Genomic DNA, 22,257 nt, shown 5'->3' with positions numbered 1-22,257 from the left:
ATTCAGCCTTTGGCTGCTAATTGAATTTTATCATAATAAAAACCATTTATCTATCTTGTACTAGTATCTTATTTCCCCCTTCCTCTTTGCCACTGTAGGATATTAGTGAAAACTCTCGTAAAACACCTTCCTGAGTCCAGTAACACAGAGGTTAACGATTAATCATACACTTGATTTTCATGATTAATTGTACATTGATGATTGCTAAGCTTTGTGTTACAGGCCCATGGTATGTTTATATGAAAGCAGAAATATAATAGCATAAATAAACATTTGGTGAAACCACAAAAATCTATTTTAGAAGAATGAATTTAACATAGTAACCTTTTTTATTTAGAGATTTCACATTTGCTATGAAAGAGTGACATACTTATAAAATGTGGCATGCACTAAAGAGCAGCTGAATGCTAAACTAATCCATATGTTTCACTTTCATCCTCAATGTTCAGTTGGTCCAGGTCGGTGGGGGAGGTCAGATCTTGGCCGGGGGTCAACCAATCACACTGCAGGTCGCTGGAGGTCAGACGGGGACAACACAGCTACAGCAGCTGGCCCAAACACTGCAGGTCGTGGGTTCCGGTGGTCAGGTGCAACAGGTATGTTCCTCTCAAATGAAACTCAACCTCTAAGTTATGGAACAGCCTTCCTGAACTCATTAAAAAATATTTTACTTCTTAATCTTCTAACAAAAATGCCTAAAATTTTTATGTTTTCCATTCTTCTTAATTTCCTTCAAAATTCTTGGAATAGCAACTTGAGCTCTCTACAGAGTGGTCTTGGTGCAATATAAGTGCAATATGTTGTTGTTATATATATTCTGATTATCAAGGTGCACAGTCAAAGCCATAATCGAGTTAGTCATCTCAAATGAAAATCGTCTGCTAAGTTATGGATCAGCCTTCCTGAACTCATTAAAAAATATTTAACTTTTTAAACTTCGAACAAAAATGCCTAAAAATGTTTATTTTTTTCATTCTTCTTAATTTCCTTCAAAATTCTTGAAAAGCAACTTGAGCACTCTACAGAGCGGTCTTGATGCAATATAAGTCCAATATATTGTTGTTATATATATTTTGAGTATCAAGGTGCACAGTCACAGCCATAATCGAGTTTATACTATAGTCATCACAATAAAAGATACAATTACCAACAATAGGGACTCTGAAAAGGGAAGAAATAAAGCAAGAGTGTTTTGGTACATGTATATCTGTGTATTTCAGTTTGTCTTTCATCTTATCTCGCTTTATTATTAAAAAGGGACAGATTCATATGATTGTAAGTTTTTATCACGCTCAGTGTCCGTCCGTCCGTTAATTTTTCCTTGTAAACCTGATAACTTCAGTTTAACGTAACCTAGGCTCATATAATTTGGTGTGTATGATCCCAGCATGGATCCCAGGAAGCCTATTGATTTTGAGGTCAAAAGGTCAAAGGTTAAGGTCACAGTCACATGTTTTCATCTTACCCTGCCTTCTGCAGTCCTTGTAAACGTGATAACTTCAGTTTAACTTAACCTAGGCACATATAATTTGGTGTGTATGATACTAAACATGGATCTCAGGAACCCTATTGATTTTGAGGTCAAAAGGTCAAAGGTCAAGTACACAGTGACATGCTTTCATCTTACCCTTCTGCAGTCCTTGTAAACGCATTAACTTCAGTTTAACTTAACCTAGGCTTGTATAATTTGTTGTCTATGATACTAGAGCATGGATCCCGCGAATTCTATTGATTTTGAGGTCAGAAGATCAAGGGTCAAGTCGCCACCTTCCACTTTTCTTGCTTGACCAATAATTCAATTTTCCGCGGTAATGGCGGGCATATTATTTGCTCGCCTTTAATAGCGACACTCTTGTTGTACTCTGTATTGGCTTTTGGTACTTCTGTTTTGTTGACATGTGCCCTGTGTCCCTTGCTCAAGGTCTGCTTGCTATTTAAGGAATGCTAAATATTCAAAATATGAAGAAAAAAAAGTGATTTCATAAGAAAGACTTGCGGTTAATTTTCACCTTATCATTAGTATAATGTCATATTTTCATGGCACCTGTGTGTTACATGTATGTGTAAATAAGATCAATTTTTTTTTTTTTTCAGATTCAACTCATTCCCACCCAACAGCTCCAAGGCAACACCCAAACCACACAGGGTCAGGTAAGAAAAAGATGATTCAATTCCATTCAATCATGGTTTATTTTGTATAAGAACAATACATGTTACACAGCCAAAAGGCTGAAAATAACATGTTTATATATATATACAATACAATGTTCACATATAAATTATGGGTAAAAGCAACATTTACAATTTAAACAGGTACATGTAAGGAATTGTGATATACATAGATAATAAATAATTCTTAAAGAGCAAGTGTACATAAAAATTCATTAAATATAATAAAAACTATGTAAATACAATATTGAAAAGTGATGAATATTAGACAATTAAAAATTCAAATATTAATTGGATTGAAGTTTTTGATGATTAAATGATAATTGGGAGTTTTTGCTCAGCGAGGTGTGGAGGTTTCAAGAACAGAGGAAATGTATTGTCAAATGCCTGTCATGACAAAGAACAACGAAGAAGTCTTTGTCGAAAATTGGTGGATCAAAACAGCAGTTTTGTCCTTGATTCTGGACAAATGACATAGTTAGAATTTTTCATCAGCTCTGAAACTTAAAGGTCAAGTCCACCCCAGAAAAATGTTGACTTGAATAAATAGAGAAAAATCAAACTAGCAAAACACTGAAAATTTCATCAAAATCGGATGTAAAGTAAGAAAGCTATGGCATTTTTAAATTTTGCTTATTTTTCACAAAACAGTGATATGCACAACTAAAATGAGACAGTCGATAATGTCCCTCACTATTTCTTTTGTTTTTTATTGTTTGAATTATACAATATTTCATTTTTTATAGATTTGACAGTAAGGATCAACCTGACTGAATCATATAGTACTAGTAAACAATGCTTATTCCACATGTTCAGGGGGGAATTAATCATTGTTTCACTTGACAATGAGGAGAAAAATAGAATATTCCGTATTTCATATAATAAAATACAAAAGGTATATTGGATGACGTCATCAGTCTCCTCATTTGCATACCCACCAGGATATGCATATAACTGTTTTGTGAAATTAAGGAAAACTTTAAAGTGTCATAACCTTCTATTTTACGTCCGATTTCGATGAAATTTTCAGTGTTATGCTTGTTGGATTTTTATCTTTTTATTCAAATCAACTTTTTGTTGGGGTGGACTTGTCCTTTAACACGAAACTGCTGTTCTGGTTCACCAATTTTCGACAAAGACCTCCCAGCTGTTCTTTGACATTTGATGGGTATTTGGCAATGCATTTACTCGGTTCTTGAATCCTCTGTAGGGGAGACCGGGGTTAGTTGGAACATGGGGTAAGTTGAAACATTGTAATTTTCTTTAACGTCTTTAAATAAATTTCTGCAATACTGCCCTCAATTTATTGTCATTATCAACAGCCATCCACCATATTACAGACAACACATGTGCAACAAGCCTGGTGAAGTTAGACAGGAATTTTTGTTTTTTGACCTTCTGAGTATTTTTTTTCTCTTTCAGAAATGTTTTACTATCTCAGAGAAGTTTATAGATCAAGTTGGCCAGTTTGGGGGTATAATAGACACTTGTACCAATCTACAAAATAAGGTTATTAATATGCCATAGTGAAGTCCCTTTTTTGTGCTGTAAGCTTTAATATAAACGTCAAATGTGCCTCCGGGGTTAGTTGGAACAAAATTGAAGGGGCTAGTTGGAACATGTTCCAACTTACCCCAAACATAATTATGAATAAAAACATTGGATATGAGAAAAAAATATAGAGAGTATTTCACACTCTTCTGAACATGTATTGTATACCATGCTTGTTTTGTTTATCAGTTAGGTCTGAGTGTGCACTTTAGGCCTATTGTAGGCCCCTAATGCAATATTAACCCTTATCAAACTGGGGGGGTCAATTTGAGCCCCCCCCCCCCCCCTGGAGAAATTTCGTCACTACGCCGTCGCGCGAAATTATTTTACTACACTGCTCGCTGACTTTTTACTTTCAAGTCTTGCGCATCATTTGAGACCAAATTTGCGATGCCTGTGTGCGCGGTTTTGAAATTACGCAACATTTTGTACGTGCATGTCAAACCCAATATTGCTCAAAAACGTGATTACATGTACAAGGTCAATGCAAATTGTGTTTTTCAACCAAAAGTCATAAATGTATGAATATTTTTTTACTTTTGTTGGTTCAAATAGATTTATCTTATAATATTTCTGATCGCAAAAGAGTCCCGACAAAGTTCATCGGAAAAAACAAAAGTTAAAAAAAACAAAGAAATACAAGTAAAAAAAAACAAAAAATACATAAGAAATTATATTTTTTGCAATTTTTGGTGGATATTTGTTATAAATGTGAAAATTGATACTCTCACCAAAAATTAGCATTATACTAGCTTAAAGAATAGAGTTAAAGGCAAAAACATACAAAAAAATAATAATTTAGGGCAAATTTCATGTGCTTATTTGCTTTAAATGAAAAAAATATAAACAATTAATTTTTGTCTTGTAAATTTGATGCAGAAGTACATGAAATTGCTGATAGTACACTTAATTGCATGTAAAACCTAACGCACCCAAATATGCAGAATTCTACTACACAGTCTGCTTGCGTGAGTGGCTGTATAATAGAAAACAGAAAGTTCAACAAATCCACACTTTAAATATTTTGAACTTGAAAAAATAAAGCAAATAGGCTAAAACCATGTAATGTTACAGTTTTAAGTAGTTTTAGTATAATTCTTAATTGACCATGCAGTGTTCCAACTTACCCCATACCATGTTCCAACTTACCCCGTATTGGGGTAAGTTGGAACGTTTGCGATGGTCTTGTTCGAGGTGGATTTTTTCAATAACCATAATAGACTTAAAAATTTTATGGGGTACATTTGAAGCCCTTAGATATATGCTTCAAGCTGATATATTGATTGTTTCTCAAATAAAATCTATTTGGATTTTACAGCCATTTTTGTCAAAAATGTTCCAACTAACCCCGGTCTCCCCTACATCACTGAGTGAAACTCTATTGACTGGCCTTAAGGGGAACATTGAAAGTGGCCTGCAACGGAAGCATGGGTTCTGATTGACAAAGGGGTCAATCCACGTCAAATCAACAAATTTTTAGACAATTTGTCACCCGACCCCCTTCGATTTTCTTTAAACTCGCACCAAATGTTCCCCCAAGTGTCTGACGGAAAAAAATGAAATATTTTGCCCCAAGGTCAAACGGTTGCTAAGTTATGGCCTCCCTTAGCAACCAATGTCTGGTCAAACAATAAAGTTTAAATAAAATTAGCTATTTTTGATTGACTGCTGGAGCCAAGTTTGATGACGCAGTGTTCTAATTTTCTGTAAATTGGAAGAACTTTATAGTCTTAACCAACGTTCTCGCTACCACGCGTCACGGTTGGCGGGCGCCGCCAACCCTGAAAATTTTCAGGGCAAATCCGCCAACCGTGAACTTCCCGACAACCGTGGCCGACAACTGTAAATCAGGCCTAGATCTACACAAAAACTGAATAATATATTTTAAAAATAATCTGCTTTTCAGATCCTAAAATAGACTTGTCGATTATACGTCCACGATTTCTTCCCGGGATTTCTTTGACTCACTCACTACTACTAGCTTAGTGCGCTATATACGATACGACCTCGACTGAAGCCCAATCTCTATTGTGGGAAGCGCGAAGATGTTTACTTCGCATTTGCGTATCGCATTGCTCACATTATTTACGTCTTTAAAATGGTAGTAAATGCGCTCAAAAACAAGTGAGGGGAGAGGGGTATCGTGGGTTACTAGCTTGGGCAATGTAATTTAGATTATTACGAATTTCAGTTGATATTGTCACTTATTATGTCAAAAATAAAGTGTGTCAAAATTACTATCAAAATTCGATCGAAATATAGTTTTATCTCGTCCCAGGCCCCAGCCTTTATAGCTACATCTACATGAATTCATTGAATGCATTTCTGATGACACCGCCGTAGAGCGAATTGAGAAAACTATTCAAAGATCACATTAATAATGACAAAGCCAATGGAATGGATTGATATAATGTCCAACTCATTTACTTACATCAAAATGATTTATTCACATTTAGATTCCGATTTTACGCCGTTATTTCCAAAGTCTTGATCTCTACATCGATCTTTTGAAACTGTTGATTAATTTCGCGACGGCGTGTCTACCAAGTTCTGTGCCACTGCATTTGCGCTCGCAACGGTCACATTCATAATACAAATCGCACATGGCATCAAAATCAATGATCCGGGGATCCGATAGTCTTCCAAAATTAGATGGGATCCAAAACTAATTTAATTTGATTTTTTTCATATATTCATTCAATCTGTTATAATTTTCATGATTAATAATATTTATTAATATTATTCACATTTTTTATCATTACGACTCATTTTTGAATGTGAGTTATACGTACAGTGTATTTTCATTTGTATTGTTCTTTATTACTCTTTGCCTGCCAATTAAATAATGAGCGCACCTGTCACGGGCCTGAGAAATGTTTTTAGTCATCACAGTGAATGCTTTATGAATTTGTTGTACAATTGCTTAACTACGATTTAAAATAAAATATCATTTGAAATTAATTTGTGTAAAGGAAAAATAGAGAATAATGGGGGGTGGCCGTGGGCAATGTAGATGAAAATGATGGGATGTTTGTGACTTTGTGGGGAGGGATTGTTCGTAGCGAATGAAATTGATATTCATTTATGGATGTGTCTACTGTGATTGTGGCTTCATAATCTTTATGGCGATTGGAAAATCCACCTTGGGTCGGGAGGGGTACGTGATTCAATAGATTTCGATAGAAGTACACATTCAACAAAGTGGAATTGGCAATTCATTAACAGATATTCGTTTCAAGTACGAATTATTGAAGTTGATATGTGTGAACGTTTTAGAGGATATCGGATATGTATATCGTTTTTTCACGCCCACAATGAGTTGCTAGTATAATTTGAATATCGTTGGATGAATTTTTCAAGTTCACTTATGTCTTTATGTTTTATATCGGAATTGTGCTTTTAATATATGAGTTATATCTTGACAACGTCGTTAGCCTAATTATACTGGAATTATACTTGGAATGTGAACGAGACGCCCCAAAGCCGATGGCACGTGATCTAATTAATTAGTATTCACTTTCTGGGTTGAGCCAATCATTGTGCTTGAAAACGGGTTTCCCCGAATTCCCGCCCTTGGAATGTGTCCCACATGTGTGACCTGTTAACCTGTTGTTTGAGAGCGAATCAGCTGATTTCGTGACCTCAAAAACTCTTCATGGTGTTTACGCTGGATGGGTGCTATATAATTAAGAAGATCTTTCTCTTTTATTCATTTTTAATAAACTGTTCGTGATTTTCAAACTACACCTATAGTGATATTGTGATGCAATTTATTGAATCACGTACCTCGATCATCCCACTCATGGTGGAAGAAAATATTTTTTTAATTCACCAAAAGATACATGTAAAGAAAGATTATTCGGCCGTCATCATCGGTAGAAGTATAGACACGTCTATAAAAATGTATTCGCTTCGAATATTGACTTCTTCACCAATCCCACACACACGATCTCAACATCCCCTTGTCATTGTCCACGCCACGACCCCTCCCCTATCGCTGTCTCCCTTCGACCATCCTACAACCCCACCCCTCTTCCTCTCCTTCACACACGCTGTATTTGTAGGCCTACATATAATGTATTATGTAAAAATAGAAATCTTATTTCCTGTCAATTAACCTATACTTTCAAAACATTTTAAATCGCAGTTAAGAACAACAAATTTGTAATATTAGAGTATTATGAATGACTAAAAATATTTATCACGCTCGTGATGAAGCATAGCACATTCATTATTTTATAGGTGAGTAACGAACAATACAAATGAACACAGCAATAATTGACAGTGATAAAAGAATCTCGATTGGATATTATTAGTATAAACATCATCAACAGAAGTCTTATGAGAGTTATAGTTTCAGTGAGTTTTGAATAAACCAAACAAAAAACCATGCAAATTATATAAGTTGGGGACCCCGTCTCATGAATACCGATGCCCATTATTTGGAAGCCTCGGAAGAAAACTTCCGAGGCTTCCAAATAATACCTCGGTCACATTTGCTCTACAGCGAGTCGAAAACAGCCGTTTTATTAATTTTTATTCAAACCACCTACATGTATATTCAGCTGGTACAAAAAATGTTAAAACGGATGTTTTCGACTCGCCGTAGACATGTGACCGAGGTATAAAGTCGGAACAATCTTTGGATTTAGTAAGGGCGTGACGCAGCGCAAGCTCAAAGGGCTACGCATGCGGTCCGTAGATGAAGTCGGGCATTGTCATAAGAAACAACACGCATTCACAAAATTAATCGCACTTTCTAAGGATGTAGCGATATCGATCTGAACATTGGAAAGTATGGAGTTAATTTATCGATGTAAATAATCTATAACTGTAAGTATAAAATGAGATTAACTTCAATTTTTAAGTTATCAGTAATTGCCTTTCTGCTTCAATTGCAATTCGCGCAAGCGTTACGGCTGTGTGGCCGGAGAAGCATTAAATAGACATAAAATGTGGTGCATTTAGCAGCAATCTAAGCTCGTCGATATTGATATTTTCGATAGCTACCGCGCTTTGCGCGGGAGGGGGGACACCCCCCTCCCGAACCCTCCCCCCGTGCGTGCTTCGCACGCACCGAGGCCGCTGCGCGGCTTGCGTCGCTTCGCGCCGCCAAGCGTCAGAGTAAACCTGGCGAGAACGTTGGTCTTAACACACACAATATAATTAGACGTGGATCTGACCAGCCGTTATTGCGCACAAGGTCGCCGAACATGGTGTTAAGCGTCCAAGTCAATGTTTTTGGGTGCATGTTTGGAGGCTCATAACTTCCAAATTCAATTAGCTTAGAACCCAATATTATGCATATTTGAAGACTATGACTTGCTCAACAGACCTACAAAAAATTGGCCCTACCATGCGTGTCAATTTCTTGTAGGGCGCCCTCAAAGTTGGATTTTTTCTAAAAGTTGCCAAGTTCAAGGTCACAAATCACCCCTCGTCCCATCCAAGTGCGACCCCAATTTCTGTATACTGATAGACATTTACCTATATTTTCATGGGATACTTAAAATTTTTTGTGACCGAAATGTTTAATAGCTGGTTTACGCATTCGAAAATGGTCGTAAACACCCCAAAATCGATGTAAAACGACACGTACAAGTTTTCAGCACATTTCAAATTGGAATAAATCCAAAATGAAAAGGGAGAAATCACTGGTATTGTCTGTAATGGTAGTCTGTAATGAGTACTAAAAGGATATGCATCACAAATAGTTTGTCTTATTTGCAATGACCTTGAAAAACACAGCTGAAAATCATCAAAAACAATAAATCGGGTCAATTTTCCGTAATGATAGGGCGTTAAAATGTGTTTACACCCACTTTCACTTGTTGGTCATTTCAATACTAATGGTGACTTTAAGCTGATAATTGCAAATCATGTTCCTTTCTGGTTCTATTTTAAGCTCCAAATAATATATAAAGTCATATCTTTATCTTTTGACCTTGACATTGATCTAAAAATAGCTATAAATGCCCTAACATTAGCATATTCACAACACGTGAGCTTTACAACACATTTCAAAATTGATTTTCTCACAGACTGAATGCTTGATCATATGGATATTTGCAGTATTGGTAGTCCATAATGAGTACTTTGAAGATATAGTATTAATTAATTGTTCTTACATGACAATGACCTTGAAAATACAGCTGAAATCCACACAAAAATTCAATAATCCGCCGATATCCCATTATTATAGGTTGTTTACACCCACTTTCACTTGTGTGTCATTTCAATACTAATGGTGACTTTAAGCTGATAATTGCAAATCATGTTCCTTTCTGGTTCTATTTTAGGCTCCAAATAATACATAAAGTCATATCTTTATCTTTTGACCTTGACATTGATCTAAAAATAGCTATAAATGCCCTAACATTAGCATATTCACAACACGTGAGCTTTACAACACATTTCAAAATTGATTTTCTCACAGACTGAATGCCTGATCGAATGGATATTTGCAGTATTGGTAGTCCATAATGAGTACTTTGAAGATATAGTATTAATTAATTGTTCTTACATGACAATGACCTTGAAAATACAGCTGAAATTTATACAAAAAATCAATAATCTACCAATATCCCATTATAGGTTGTTTACACCCACTTTCACTTTTGTCTCATTTCAATACTAATTGTGACTTTTAGCTGATAATTGCAAATCATGCTCCTTTCTTGTTCAATTTTAAGCTACAAATAATACATAAAGTAATATATGTATATTTTGACATTGACATTGATCTAAAAATAGCTGTAAATGCCTTAAAATGTGAATATGCCCATTTTAAGGCATTTACAGCTATTTTTAGATCAATGTCAAGGTCAGAAGATAAAGATATGACTTTATGTATTATTTGGAGCCTAAAATAGAACCAGAAAGGAACACGATTTGCAATTATCAGCTTAAAGTCACCATTAGTATTGAAATGACACACAAGTGAAAGTGGGTGTAAACAACCTATAATAATGGGATATCGGCGGATTATTGAATTTTTGTGTGGATTTCACCTGTATTTTCAAGGTCATTGTCATGTAAGAACAATTAATTAATACTATATCTTCCAAGTACTCATTTATGGACTACCAATACCAATTTCGGGAACAAAACTATATCTGTACAGGTTTCTTGCAACACCCCATTACAGTTTATGAAACATCCCCCATTGGGATAATGTGATACAATCAAATGCATACATATATTACTTGGGTGCGTCATGGTCTAGTGGTTCTGACTCTCGCCTCTTAAACAGAGGGTCGTGGGTTTGAATCCTAGCCATGGCGTGTTTTCCTTCAGCAGGAAATTTATCCACACTGTGCTGCACTCGACCCAGGTGAGGTAAATGGGTACCGGCCGGAAGAAATTCCTCAAAAAGCTGTGCGCACCAGAATTGGTAGACTAGCTTACCTGGAATAATATAGGAGCGCCTTGAGCACCTAGCTAGGTGGATACGTGCGCTATACAAATCCTATATTATTTTATTATTATTATTACTTTGCTAGGCTCAAGTGGTACAGACACAGAGTGCCACATCCCAAGGACAGCAACAGCAGACACAACCGGAACAAACACAGCAACAAGCACAACAGGTATTGGCACCATTTCATTATTTTGTACAACTTTTTTAATTTCATTTTGATGGGTTGTAATGATGTTAATAATATCAGTGCTCTCAGCATCAGCAATTATTTTTGTTCATTTGTGTCTTTCCAATGAAGATAAATGGCATAGCAGGAATCAAAGTGAATTTGATTGACCTCATGATGGATGTACAAGAATAAATTTTACAATTAGAAATGTTTCACAAAGATTTAAATGAGACTTTAAAAGTCGCACTTGAATTTCTGTAGGCCTACTGTGCGATAAACATGTATGCCGCATTCACAGCATTTGTCAGATCATGCGCACGGGTCGCACACTACCACGTATGTATCAGTTATCAATCGGACTGGATTAAATAATATGTGCACATTGGCGTGACTTTAAGTCTCACTTGACTCTTGTGAAATACCTTCAGCGCATTCTTACTTGTTTTGATAAATCTCTTGCTTATGATGCTGCAAACGTTATCAAGACCCGTTGCTTGAAAGTTACTGTTATAGTAACTTTGCCATCAAATTATAACCCCCCCTCGCAAGGTAGGCACTTTTTCACTTAGCAACCATGTGCGGTTTGTGATTAGAGCAAATCATATTTTCTTAAAGGCAAAAGAAAGTAGTTGGAGCAAACAATCATTTTGTGAGAAAGTCTTTTAAAAAAATCAAGGTTAATTGTCATCATATTATCATAGATCTAGATCTGTAAATTGATCTGTGTGAAATCATGAAATCTTAGCTCAGAACCGATAATTTTGATGATCACTAACACAGAAAAGCATATGTTGGACAGTGTATTAATATTGCTTGAAAAATACCAGACATTTGATGGAATTCTGTGCTTATTTTGCTCATTTCCCAGCAATTAAACATTTTCTTCCAGAGCCATTTATCTTATATTTTTTTTATTTTTACATACAAATTTTGGTAATTGTATTGGATTCTGTTCAAACTCATTTTGAGATCATTACCACAACTGGTACTTATCTTTAAGTGTATAAGTGTATCCACTTCATCAAGACCACACCTTGTCATTGTTTTTAAGTCATTTTCATATTTTATTCATTTAGATCCAAATTGTACAACCCCAGCAAGTTCAGACAACAAACCAACAGGGTCAGCCGGTGCAACATATCATTGTCCAACAACCACAGCAGGGCAACTCACAACAACAGCAACAACCACAGCAACAACAACAGCAACAAGGGCAGATACAGGTAAGACCATAAGTAAGACGGTACATTTGCCAATTCGTCTACTGCCAACTCGTCCACTCACCACATGGTCTACTTTCATTTAGTCTAATGCCATTCCGTCCATCACCATTTCGTCTAACAACCATTTGGTCCACAATCATCGCTTCGTCTAATCACCATTTGGTCTATGACCATTTCGTCTCATAACCAGTTGGTCCAATATCCATTTCATAAACATTCATTTTGCACAATTTACACATAGTCCAATTAGACCAAATGGTATATGGACTAAATGGCTATTGGACCAACTGGTTATTCCACAATGGTGAGTGGATGAATTGGCAATTAGACCATGTGGATAGTGGACATACTGATGGTAGACCAAATGATAGTAGACGAGTTGGCAATTGGGCGAATTGGCATTAGGCCAATTAGAAATAAACCAGGACAACAGATCTGTTGGAAAAGGTTGTTAGATTTTATTTTAGGAATGGGGTGTCAGTGTCATTGTATATATATACTTTTTTTCTTTCAGGTTACTCTGATTACTGTTAAACAATTAAAGCACTGGTGAATACCAGTAGCACAGGTACAATTTTACATTTTCTTTAAGAAAAACCCAATGTATAGGAAATCTGAGGTATTTAGCTACCTGACTTAGCGGGTAAATGTTCATATTGTATCAAGTTTTAGTCAACCTAATTGCCATAATTTGACTTTCATTACAAAACTTAAATATCCTGAATTCTTGATGCTACTTGGATACTGTGTAAATGTAACAGTCTTATGCACTGTTTTGGTCATTAGCTGTATACAATTTGAGGTTAAATAGCAAAAAAAATTCCAGTGAACTGTATGTTCTTGAAACAAATGAAATGCCTAAAAATGTATAGTATAATTATAGTAATGAGTTATGCTGGAATGTCATAATGTGTGCCCCAACTTGAATTGAATTTGAATTGAATTGAATTTGAATTGAATATGAATTGAATTGAATTTAAGTTGAATTTAACTGAATTAAATTGAGTTGAATTGAATTGTTTGATTAAAAACAACATCAAACAGGCAGCTCGCAGGCTGAAAATGTTGAATTTACATGTACAAACAAATATCAAAAGAAATTGTATGATTAAACGAAGATGAGACACAGATCATTAATTAATCTATTTGAATAAATAATAATAATAATAATAACAATGATAATTTGCCAAGTGTGACTGATAAAAAACAATAAATGTAAAAATATCCCTATGTTTGATAGCAGAATACAGAAGAGAAACAAATAAAGCTAATTGAACAAAGTGGATATGAACAAAACAGAGTATGGTTTGTTCAAGCAAACCTCAATAAAGTGAACTTCTTGGAAAGACCTGTATAACTTACACACAGCATCATGAAACACCACTGGGCTATTGAGAATGTAGACATTTTGGAGATAATGATTTAGTGACTCAAAACGTTTTTTTTATATAGTTGCAGCAGTTGATAACTGCAGATGGACAGACGATCTACTACCAGCCGGTCGTTGCCGGGGATAACCAGGTCACTTTATCAAGTGGTCAATTACAAGGTACATGGTATACCTCCCCACCCCCCCCCCCCCTCTCCTCTCTCCCCTTTCAGACCTACAAGTATTTATATAACCACTTGTGCTCAGTAGCAATCGTGTACAATAAATCACATATTTTTACAATATCTGAATGCTCCTGTATCGTGAGTGGCAAGAAATCACCATAGTATTAGTAGTATTAGGATTTTTTTTTTTCTTTTTAAACACGAACACATAATATTACTTTGATGCAATATAAGAGTAATGCAGATAAATATGCCTTGGTCAAGGGCCATGCCGGGAATCGAACCCTGGACTTTCATGGTGTAGTCGGATGCCTTATAGTAGTAGTAGCCGTACCAGTAGCCCTGAAAAAAATCCCCATTTACTGCAGTGTAAAAGCTTATCCAATGTTGCATATTTAAGCAGTAGGTTATGAAGGTAACCTCAAATTCTTAAATGCATGTTTAGTAGTAGTTGTAACTTTAGTAGTAGGAGAAGGAGCTGTCCTCATGGAATTGGGAAAAGGATTACTATTTGTATTTAAATTAGTAGTACTAATACCAGTACTGATAAAATTACATTGTTATGGTTATTTATTATGTAGTGAATAAAGTAAATTTTGCTCCTTTTTACATCAGTTAGGGATGATAAATTAAATCATTTTAAGCTTCAAACAACCTTCATGATTATTTGGGGCGAACTGACTGATCAGTTGGCTTGAGAAAGTCCACAGGAGCGGACGAAAGCTTACCCCAAATATTCTTTAAGGTTGGTTGAAGCTTAAGATTATTTAATGCATTTAAAATGTTTGGAAAAAAATCAATACAAATTGAATTCAGGATTTCACTCTCTATTACGACCTTTGACCTTACAGGAAGCGGTAGCAGTAATGGCGGTGCTGGGGATAACAATGGGGTCATGCAGTTACAGACAACTAACCAAGTCCAACCGGGTATGACCTTATTGCACTAACATTATTCACATTTGCATCATTCTATAGCCTTATTTCATTGAAGCTTACGTTAATGGTATCTTTGTTGTTAACTCTTTGCCAGCCACTACCATAGCAATGATACATGATCGGCTGATGAGCCGCGTTGTCATGGAAGTTACCATAATGGCAAAGTTACCATAATTGGACATTTTCTTTATTAAATAGGCTCCATATTTTAGGGAAATTAATTTGTGTGGTTTGGATTTTTATTTGTTAGTATACATGTATTTCTCTTTCAAAAAAAAATATAACTGGAATTAGAGCCCTACAATATCTGTAATATGTACTAGAGAGATTATATTTTGCAAGGAACATCTAGTTTGTTCATTTCTTCGTAATTCCCATCATATGAGGCTCAGATTCATTTTTCTCGACTTCATGCGTTTCATTTTAATTGCAAAGAAATTTTGAATTACTCAATTAGCAACATATGGGATTCAAATTCCTTTACTTTTGATTAGCATACACATTTTTCATCTTTTCTAGAGTCCCAGTAATCAGTTTTTTTAAACATGATGTGAAATTCATTTAAAGGGAGTTAGTAACTGTGAGGAATAAAGAACACTTGAATTAACTTTGTGTGCAGTGATGTTTTTGCCACCTGATTCTGGTCAGATAGATAAATGATATGAGAACTATATTTATTGCTTTTATGATTGAATTGAATTGATGTCAAGATGTGTAGTCTCAATAGTGACATGAATGAAATGGTTCTGTACCAGTACTCTAATACATTAAACTCTGTAATTGAGAGAAAAAAATCTGGTGTTGGTGGTCACTTACATCTTCTTACATCATTTGTAACACATGATTTTTTTAGGTCTTTGTATTTGCACTGTAATATTCTTTTATGGCATTTAGGTAGCTTGATATACAAATATCCCAAATTCCCTTTGATTTTCATTGGAATATTAACTGTTCGATCATTCTAAAATTTTCCATTTTTAAATCATTCTACAAAATTTCAAATGTCCCTTTAATTTTGATTGGAATACAAATTTTTCAATCATTGCTTAACAACTGGCAGGTGTGTTCTTACACCAACAAACTAATGGCTTTTCATTTCTGCTACACTTGACTTTTACTTTACATAAAATGTAATTTCACCCAAACTTAAGTCTCTAGTTTCCATTGTCTACATTGCAAATTCTATTTTCTTGATTGTTGTTTGAAAAAAATGAAAAAGCAATTGTAAATGCACTGTGAAAATTACAAAAATGCAAGTTTCCATGCACTGCAGTATTTAAATAAATCTTGGCAACTTTGTGTTAAAGCTAAATGAACGTAGTTGCAGTAAAACATTGATTTCGTGAGAAAGTCTGTAAAACCAAGGTAAAGTATTGATATATCATCGTGGATCTAGATCTGGTACAGTTACACAAACTGAACTTTGTGAAATCATAATATCTAGCTAAAAAACGATCACACTGAAGATCGCCAACACAGATAGGCACACGTGGGACAGTGTATTATTATTGCTGGAATAAAGACCCGACGGAAGTGACCAAATCCGCGCTTATTTTGCTTATTTCTCAGCAATTACACAATTTCTTCCAGAATCCTTTGGCACATATTTTTTATTCGTACAAACAGACGCTTTGGTGATCATTATATTAAATTATGTAAAAAGTCATTTTGAGATCGTTCCCAAAACTGGAATTTATCTTTAAACATTGAGATGATTTTATTGGCATACATGTATTTTTCTTTGATTCTGTTTAGTTCTGTTTTATTGAAATTTTTTTATATTCATGAATTTTACTGCATTTTTGTAATTCATATTGTTTTGACATGAAAAATTAAGTTTTCCATGAAATATGGTTAAAAAAAATTCTCCCCGAATTCTCTGATTTCTTTTTTCTGTTATCAGAATTGCGGATAAGTTGGGACTCAACATAAACCCTTGAAAAACATTCTCTTCAAATAACCACTATCTCCTGTATTTAGCTTCCGGAACTATTGCAGGTAGTAATAATAACAATTGTGTTTTATTTTAGCTTCAGGAAGTACTGCAGCAAGTACAGCTGGAGGTAATCAGATTCTCCAAGTAGCAAACAATGGTACAGACAACAGTATTGTTATGGTGAGATAATGTTCCATTATTTATAGACTTAACATTGAAATATGTACGAGAATGTAAAACAGAGCGGGGGGAGGGCATTCATCTATGCGGGGCCCTCGCTTTGGAAATTCCCTCCCAAGAGAGATCAGTAATAGCAAGTGTGTTGAAACATTTAAGATCAAGCTCAAAACTTAACCTGTATTACTCCTTTCATCAATGATTTCTGTGTTCCTTTTTGTCTCACCTGCATAGCAGAGTGAGACTATAGGCGCCGCTTTTCCGACGGCGGCGGCGGCATCAACACCAAATCTTAACCGAAGGTTAAGTTTTTTAAATTACAGCATAACTTAGAAAGCATATAAACCTAGTTCATGAAACTTTGACATAAGGTTAATCAAGTATTACTGAATATCCTGCCTGATTTTCAGGTCACATGACCAAGGTCAAAGGTCATTTAGGGTCAATGAACTTAGACCATGTTGGGGAATCAACATCAAAATCTTAACCTAAGGTTAAGTTTTTGAAATGTCCTCATAACTTAGAAAGTATATATACCTAGTTCATGAAACTTGTACATAAGGTTAATCAAGTATTACTTAACATCCTGCTTGAGTTTCACGTCACATGACCAAGGTCAAAGGTCATTTAGGGTCAATGAACTTTGACCAAATTGGGGGTATCTGTTGAATTACCATCATAACTTTGAATGTTTATGGATCTGATTCATGAAATTTGGACATAAGAGTAATCAAGTATCACTAAACATCCTGTGCAAGTTTCAGGTCACATGATTAAGGTCAAAGGTCATATAAGGTCAATGAACTTTGGCCAAGTTGGGGGTATTTGTTGAATTACCATCATAGCTTTGAAAGTTTATTGGTCTAGTTCATAAAACTTGGAACATAAGAGTAATCAAGTTTCACTGAACATCCTGTGCACATTTCATGTCACATGACCAAGGTCAAAGGTCAATGAACTTTGGTCATAATGGGGTATCTGTTGAATTACCATCATAACTTTGAAAGTTTATGGATCCGATTCATGAAACTTGGACATAAGAGTAATCAAGTATCACTGAACATCCTGTGCGAGTTTCAGGTCACATGACCAAAGTCAAAGGTCATTTAAGGTCATTGAACTGTGGCCATTTTAGAGGTAATTATAAGATTGCTGTCATAATTTTCAAAGTTTATAGATATAGTGTATAAAATGTGGATATAGGGGTAATCAAGCTTCACTGACAAGTTTTAGGTCACATGATCAAGGTCAAATGTCAATGAACGTAGTATTGTATCATTATATGAATGGTGTTTTTTGTGAATAATTAATTTATAGTAGTTTTCAAAGTCAGCACTGCTGCTATATTGAATCGCATGATGCAGGTGAAACCGCCAGAGAGATTCCACTTGTTTATTTTGTTTCCCCCCCCCCCCCTTCACTTGTGTGCCTTGAGCACCTCTAACCAGATAGATATGGCCCCTAATAAATTGATTTTTTTTTTTTTTTTTTATTGTTATTATTATTATTAATAGAATTTATTCCCTCTTCTAATTAACAAGATCTCATTGATAATAATGGAAATATTCCACTTTTCTAGAGTGCATCAGATAAAATGTTTCCAAGCGCTTTACAATTTACAGATAAGTATTACCCCAGTCATCGGATCCTCGTTTGCCCTTTGGCAGTGAATGTACTTTCTCAACTCCCTTGGGAGCATTCCAACAAGAGTTTCCAAAACCGATTGCTAGGGATAGGAGGCTTTCTGCATTTTACTGAGAACCCATTTAACCCCTGGGTGGAGAGTGGCAAAGTGTAGTTGGGCCATCCATAATATACAAATATACCAGGCTTTGAGTAAGTATAGCGGGAATTATTCATCCGAGAATGAATAATTCCCTCTATACTTTCGAAATAAAGGCCTGGTATATTTGTTTTATATCCTACTTAATAAGTAAGAGCAATAGAACTTGATAATCTAAATCTTGTACTTGTAGTTCATACTTTTTTAATCTGAACCAAACCAGCTGTGCTGACTGACCTACTTTCCCTGAAGCCACGCGCTCAGCACGCGGAACGCGTATTAGTGCTTGCGCCATCGTGATCTGTGACGTCAATGATGGAATAGTCGACTATTCCATCATTGACGTCACGGAAAAGCACATTTTCTTCGATGGGCGTTTCATTTTCAACATCATTACGAAATAGTGAGATTATGTTTGGTCACATGATGCTATTTAAACCAATCAGCAAACATGTTTTAATTTATGTAGGATATAATTTAGAATATATAATGTATTATTAAAGTGTTATGTAGTGTAAACTGACCCGTCTGATTTTCCATTCTCTGTAGATGATACCAGGCAGTGGGGGTGTTCCCACCATGCAGAGAATCCCTCTACCAGGAGCAGAGCTCCTCGAAGAAGAGCCCTTGTATGTGAATGCCAAGCAGTACCATCGAATCTTGAAGAGGAGACAAGCTAGAGCTAAGCTTGAAGCTGAAGGAAGGATTCCAAAAGAAAGAAGGGTATGTGTGAAAAGGCTTGAGCTATGGCTGACTTTTCTTCCAGTCTCTTGAACAGATTTTACGGCAATATTTGACATCAGTGCCTCAAAATACCCCTATACGCCAAATTTCAGTGTCGCCTCTCACGTAAAACTCAAGAAAATGACATTTAACGATTTTTCATGGCGGCCATCTTGGATTTCAAAATGGCGGCCATTTTGTCACCGACCAAATTGTCAAATTGCTGGGGGCCGGCAATATTTGAAATCAGTGCCTAAAAATACCCCTATATGCCAAATTTCAGTGTAACACGTCATGTAAAACTCGTGAAAATGACATTAAAGATTTCTCATGGCGGCCATCTTGGATTTCAAAATGGCGGCCGATCCGATGGTCAAATCACTTGGGGCCGGCAATTTTTGAAATCAGCACCCCAAATTAAGCCTATATGCCAAATTTCAATACCGCAGTTCATATAAAACTCTAGAAAATTATTGCAATAATATATCATGGCGGCCATCTTGGATTTCAAGATGGCGGCCATTTAGCCGCCGGCCAAATGGTCAAATTGCAGGGGGCCGGCAATATTAGAAATCAGTGCCTCAAAATACCCCTATATGCCAAATTTCAGTGTCACATGCCATGTAAAACTCAAGAAAATGACATTTAATGATTTTTCATGGCGGCCATCTTTGATTTCAAAATGGCGGCCAACCCGATGGTCAAATCGCTTGGGGCCGGCAATTTTTGAAATCAGCGCCCCAAAATACCCCTGTATGCCAAATTTCACACTTTCTGCCAGATTCGAGCATCTTTTTCACATATCTACTGGACTATTATGTACATTCAGTAGTGTGAGGGCAATGAGCGATTTTGCCCTCATGACAGCCATTTTCACCCCTAATATTTTCACAATAGAATCACAATGGAATGCTTTCAGATGACAATTTATCTAAAGTTGCCCCCAAGATCTGGCTCAAACGATATTCAAGAACAATTTGAAAATAAATGTTCTATTTACATCAGAATAATGAGATAAGCTTTTACAGCATAATTGTTCGTTGTGAATATAAACAAAAAGTAGCCCTTGAAAAGAAAGAAATTGCTCCCGAATTTCAGCAATCTTTTCAATATGGCAAAAAAGAAAAAATCCCTCACAGAAATAAAAATCATTTATTACACTGGCATTCAGGTTAAGTAAGGTTCAAATGTTCACAGTGGAAATATGATAACCAGTCAAATCGTTCTAATGGTGACTTTCCAAGAGATGCCCAAAAGTGGCCTCTATAGACTTATTTGTGTACTCGATGGACCTCCCAGGTGTTGCTTATAGTGCTCTCTATAGGTAGATGGCCACAGGTTTTACTGTACTTTGGCATGATTCAGTGGCGCTGGAACGTTCTGAGCAGATATAGCTCGGGGGGGGGAGTGAACCATTGTTAATGCTCAATGACTTGCCCTCGCAAAGAACATATTGGCTCATCTGGATGAACATTGCAGAAATTAAAAACCTCACATAAATCATGCTTTAAAACCGTTTCTTCCATCCAGAAATACCTTCACGAGTCTCGTCACAACCACGCCATGAACAGGATCCGTGGTGAGGGCGGTAGATTCAACTCCGGCGAAGGCGAAGACCTCAACCCATCGCCCGTCTCCTTGTCAAAACAGCAGCTTCAACAACAACAGCAGTTACCCACCATGGTGCAGCTACCACAGGGGATGACCCTGACAGCGGGCGCAGATGGACAGGTACATTGATTTGTGAATAATATTAATAAAGGTTATTTATAATGTTGCACACATATTCACCATGTTAGATGCTGTACTACCTCCTATATTATCCCTGCATAGTTAGGGTGTCAATTCTAGTGCTCACAGCTTTGGGGGAATTTCTTCAGACTTGTGCAGCAAGACATGGATGAATGTGTTGCTGACAAAAATTCATGCAGTGCTTAGACTTTGAACCCATGAGGCATATGCCGATATCTTGTATAATCATGGTTCATTCAAGACTGAATTTAGTGCCCTTTTGCCAAAAGCATGCATTTATTATTGAACCTTTCTTTGTGTATGCGCCGAAGTAGTGTTAGAATCTTGGTATATCTGAAAATATAAAGAGGTCTGACATCACTCCATATTCACTTTTTATGATGAATTTATTTTAGTCACTTCACAAGTACTTAACCAATCCTCGTTAGATCATTGTAAGATTTAGGATATGTTTGTTATTAGTGTAGTTTTTGTTATTATTAGTAGTAGTATTATTATTATTATTATTATTACTACTACAACCACTACTACTACATAATTGGGGTTATATTCTTTAATTTAGGTAATTATTATTATTATTAATATTACTACTTCTACTACATAATTGGGGTCATATTCTTTGATTTAGGTAAGCCAAGAAGGGATGATTCACCTCAGCATGCTGACGGGAGTTAACGCCTCCACCGCATCACAAGTTCTGATTGGTCAAGGCAACGCCGTCACAACATTATCATCTAATGGCGTCAGAGGTGTCTCGCAATAGTATGCTGTCAGACCCTTGCCAAAACGGACAACTAGAACTCAGAATTTTAGAGAACCTTGATTAAGATATTTCCAAGGCCTTGGAGTGCATCGGGAAAGG

General features: G+C 35.9%; 1 protein-coding gene across 2 annotated transcripts in view; it reads left to right on the top strand.

Annotated features, from left to right (window-relative positions):
- Nucleotides 1-22,257, top strand: part of LOC129268161 (nuclear transcription factor Y subunit alpha-like) — a 27,949-nt gene extending 5,692 nt beyond the window's left edge. For both annotated transcript variants that reach the window (XM_064104872.1, XM_064104873.1), the window contains exons 3-12: nt 450-596; nt 2,095-2,151; nt 11,223-11,309; nt 12,386-12,532; nt 13,985-14,081; nt 14,938-15,015; nt 17,055-17,140; nt 19,470-19,643; nt 21,174-21,374; nt 22,024-22,257. In XM_064104872.1, the coding sequence (XP_063960942.1) occupies nt 450-596; nt 2,095-2,151; nt 11,223-11,309; nt 12,386-12,532; nt 13,985-14,081; nt 14,938-15,015; nt 17,055-17,140; nt 19,470-19,643; nt 21,174-21,374; nt 22,024-22,158 (1,209 nt within the window). In that variant the 3' untranslated portion in view covers nt 22,159-22,257. The remainder of the gene's footprint in view (nt 1-449; nt 597-2,094; nt 2,152-11,222; nt 11,310-12,385; nt 12,533-13,984; nt 14,082-14,937; nt 15,016-17,054; nt 17,141-19,469; nt 19,644-21,173; nt 21,375-22,023) is intronic.

This window comes from Lytechinus pictus, chromosome 9, assembly GCF_037042905.1.
Source record: "Lytechinus pictus isolate F3 Inbred chromosome 9, Lp3.0, whole genome shotgun sequence".
In the NCBI taxonomy this organism is placed as follows: domain Eukaryota; kingdom Metazoa; phylum Echinodermata; class Echinoidea; order Temnopleuroida; family Toxopneustidae; genus Lytechinus; species Lytechinus pictus.
The sequence above is the reverse complement of the archived record's forward strand: the minus strand, read 5'-3'. Positions and strand labels throughout refer to the sequence as shown.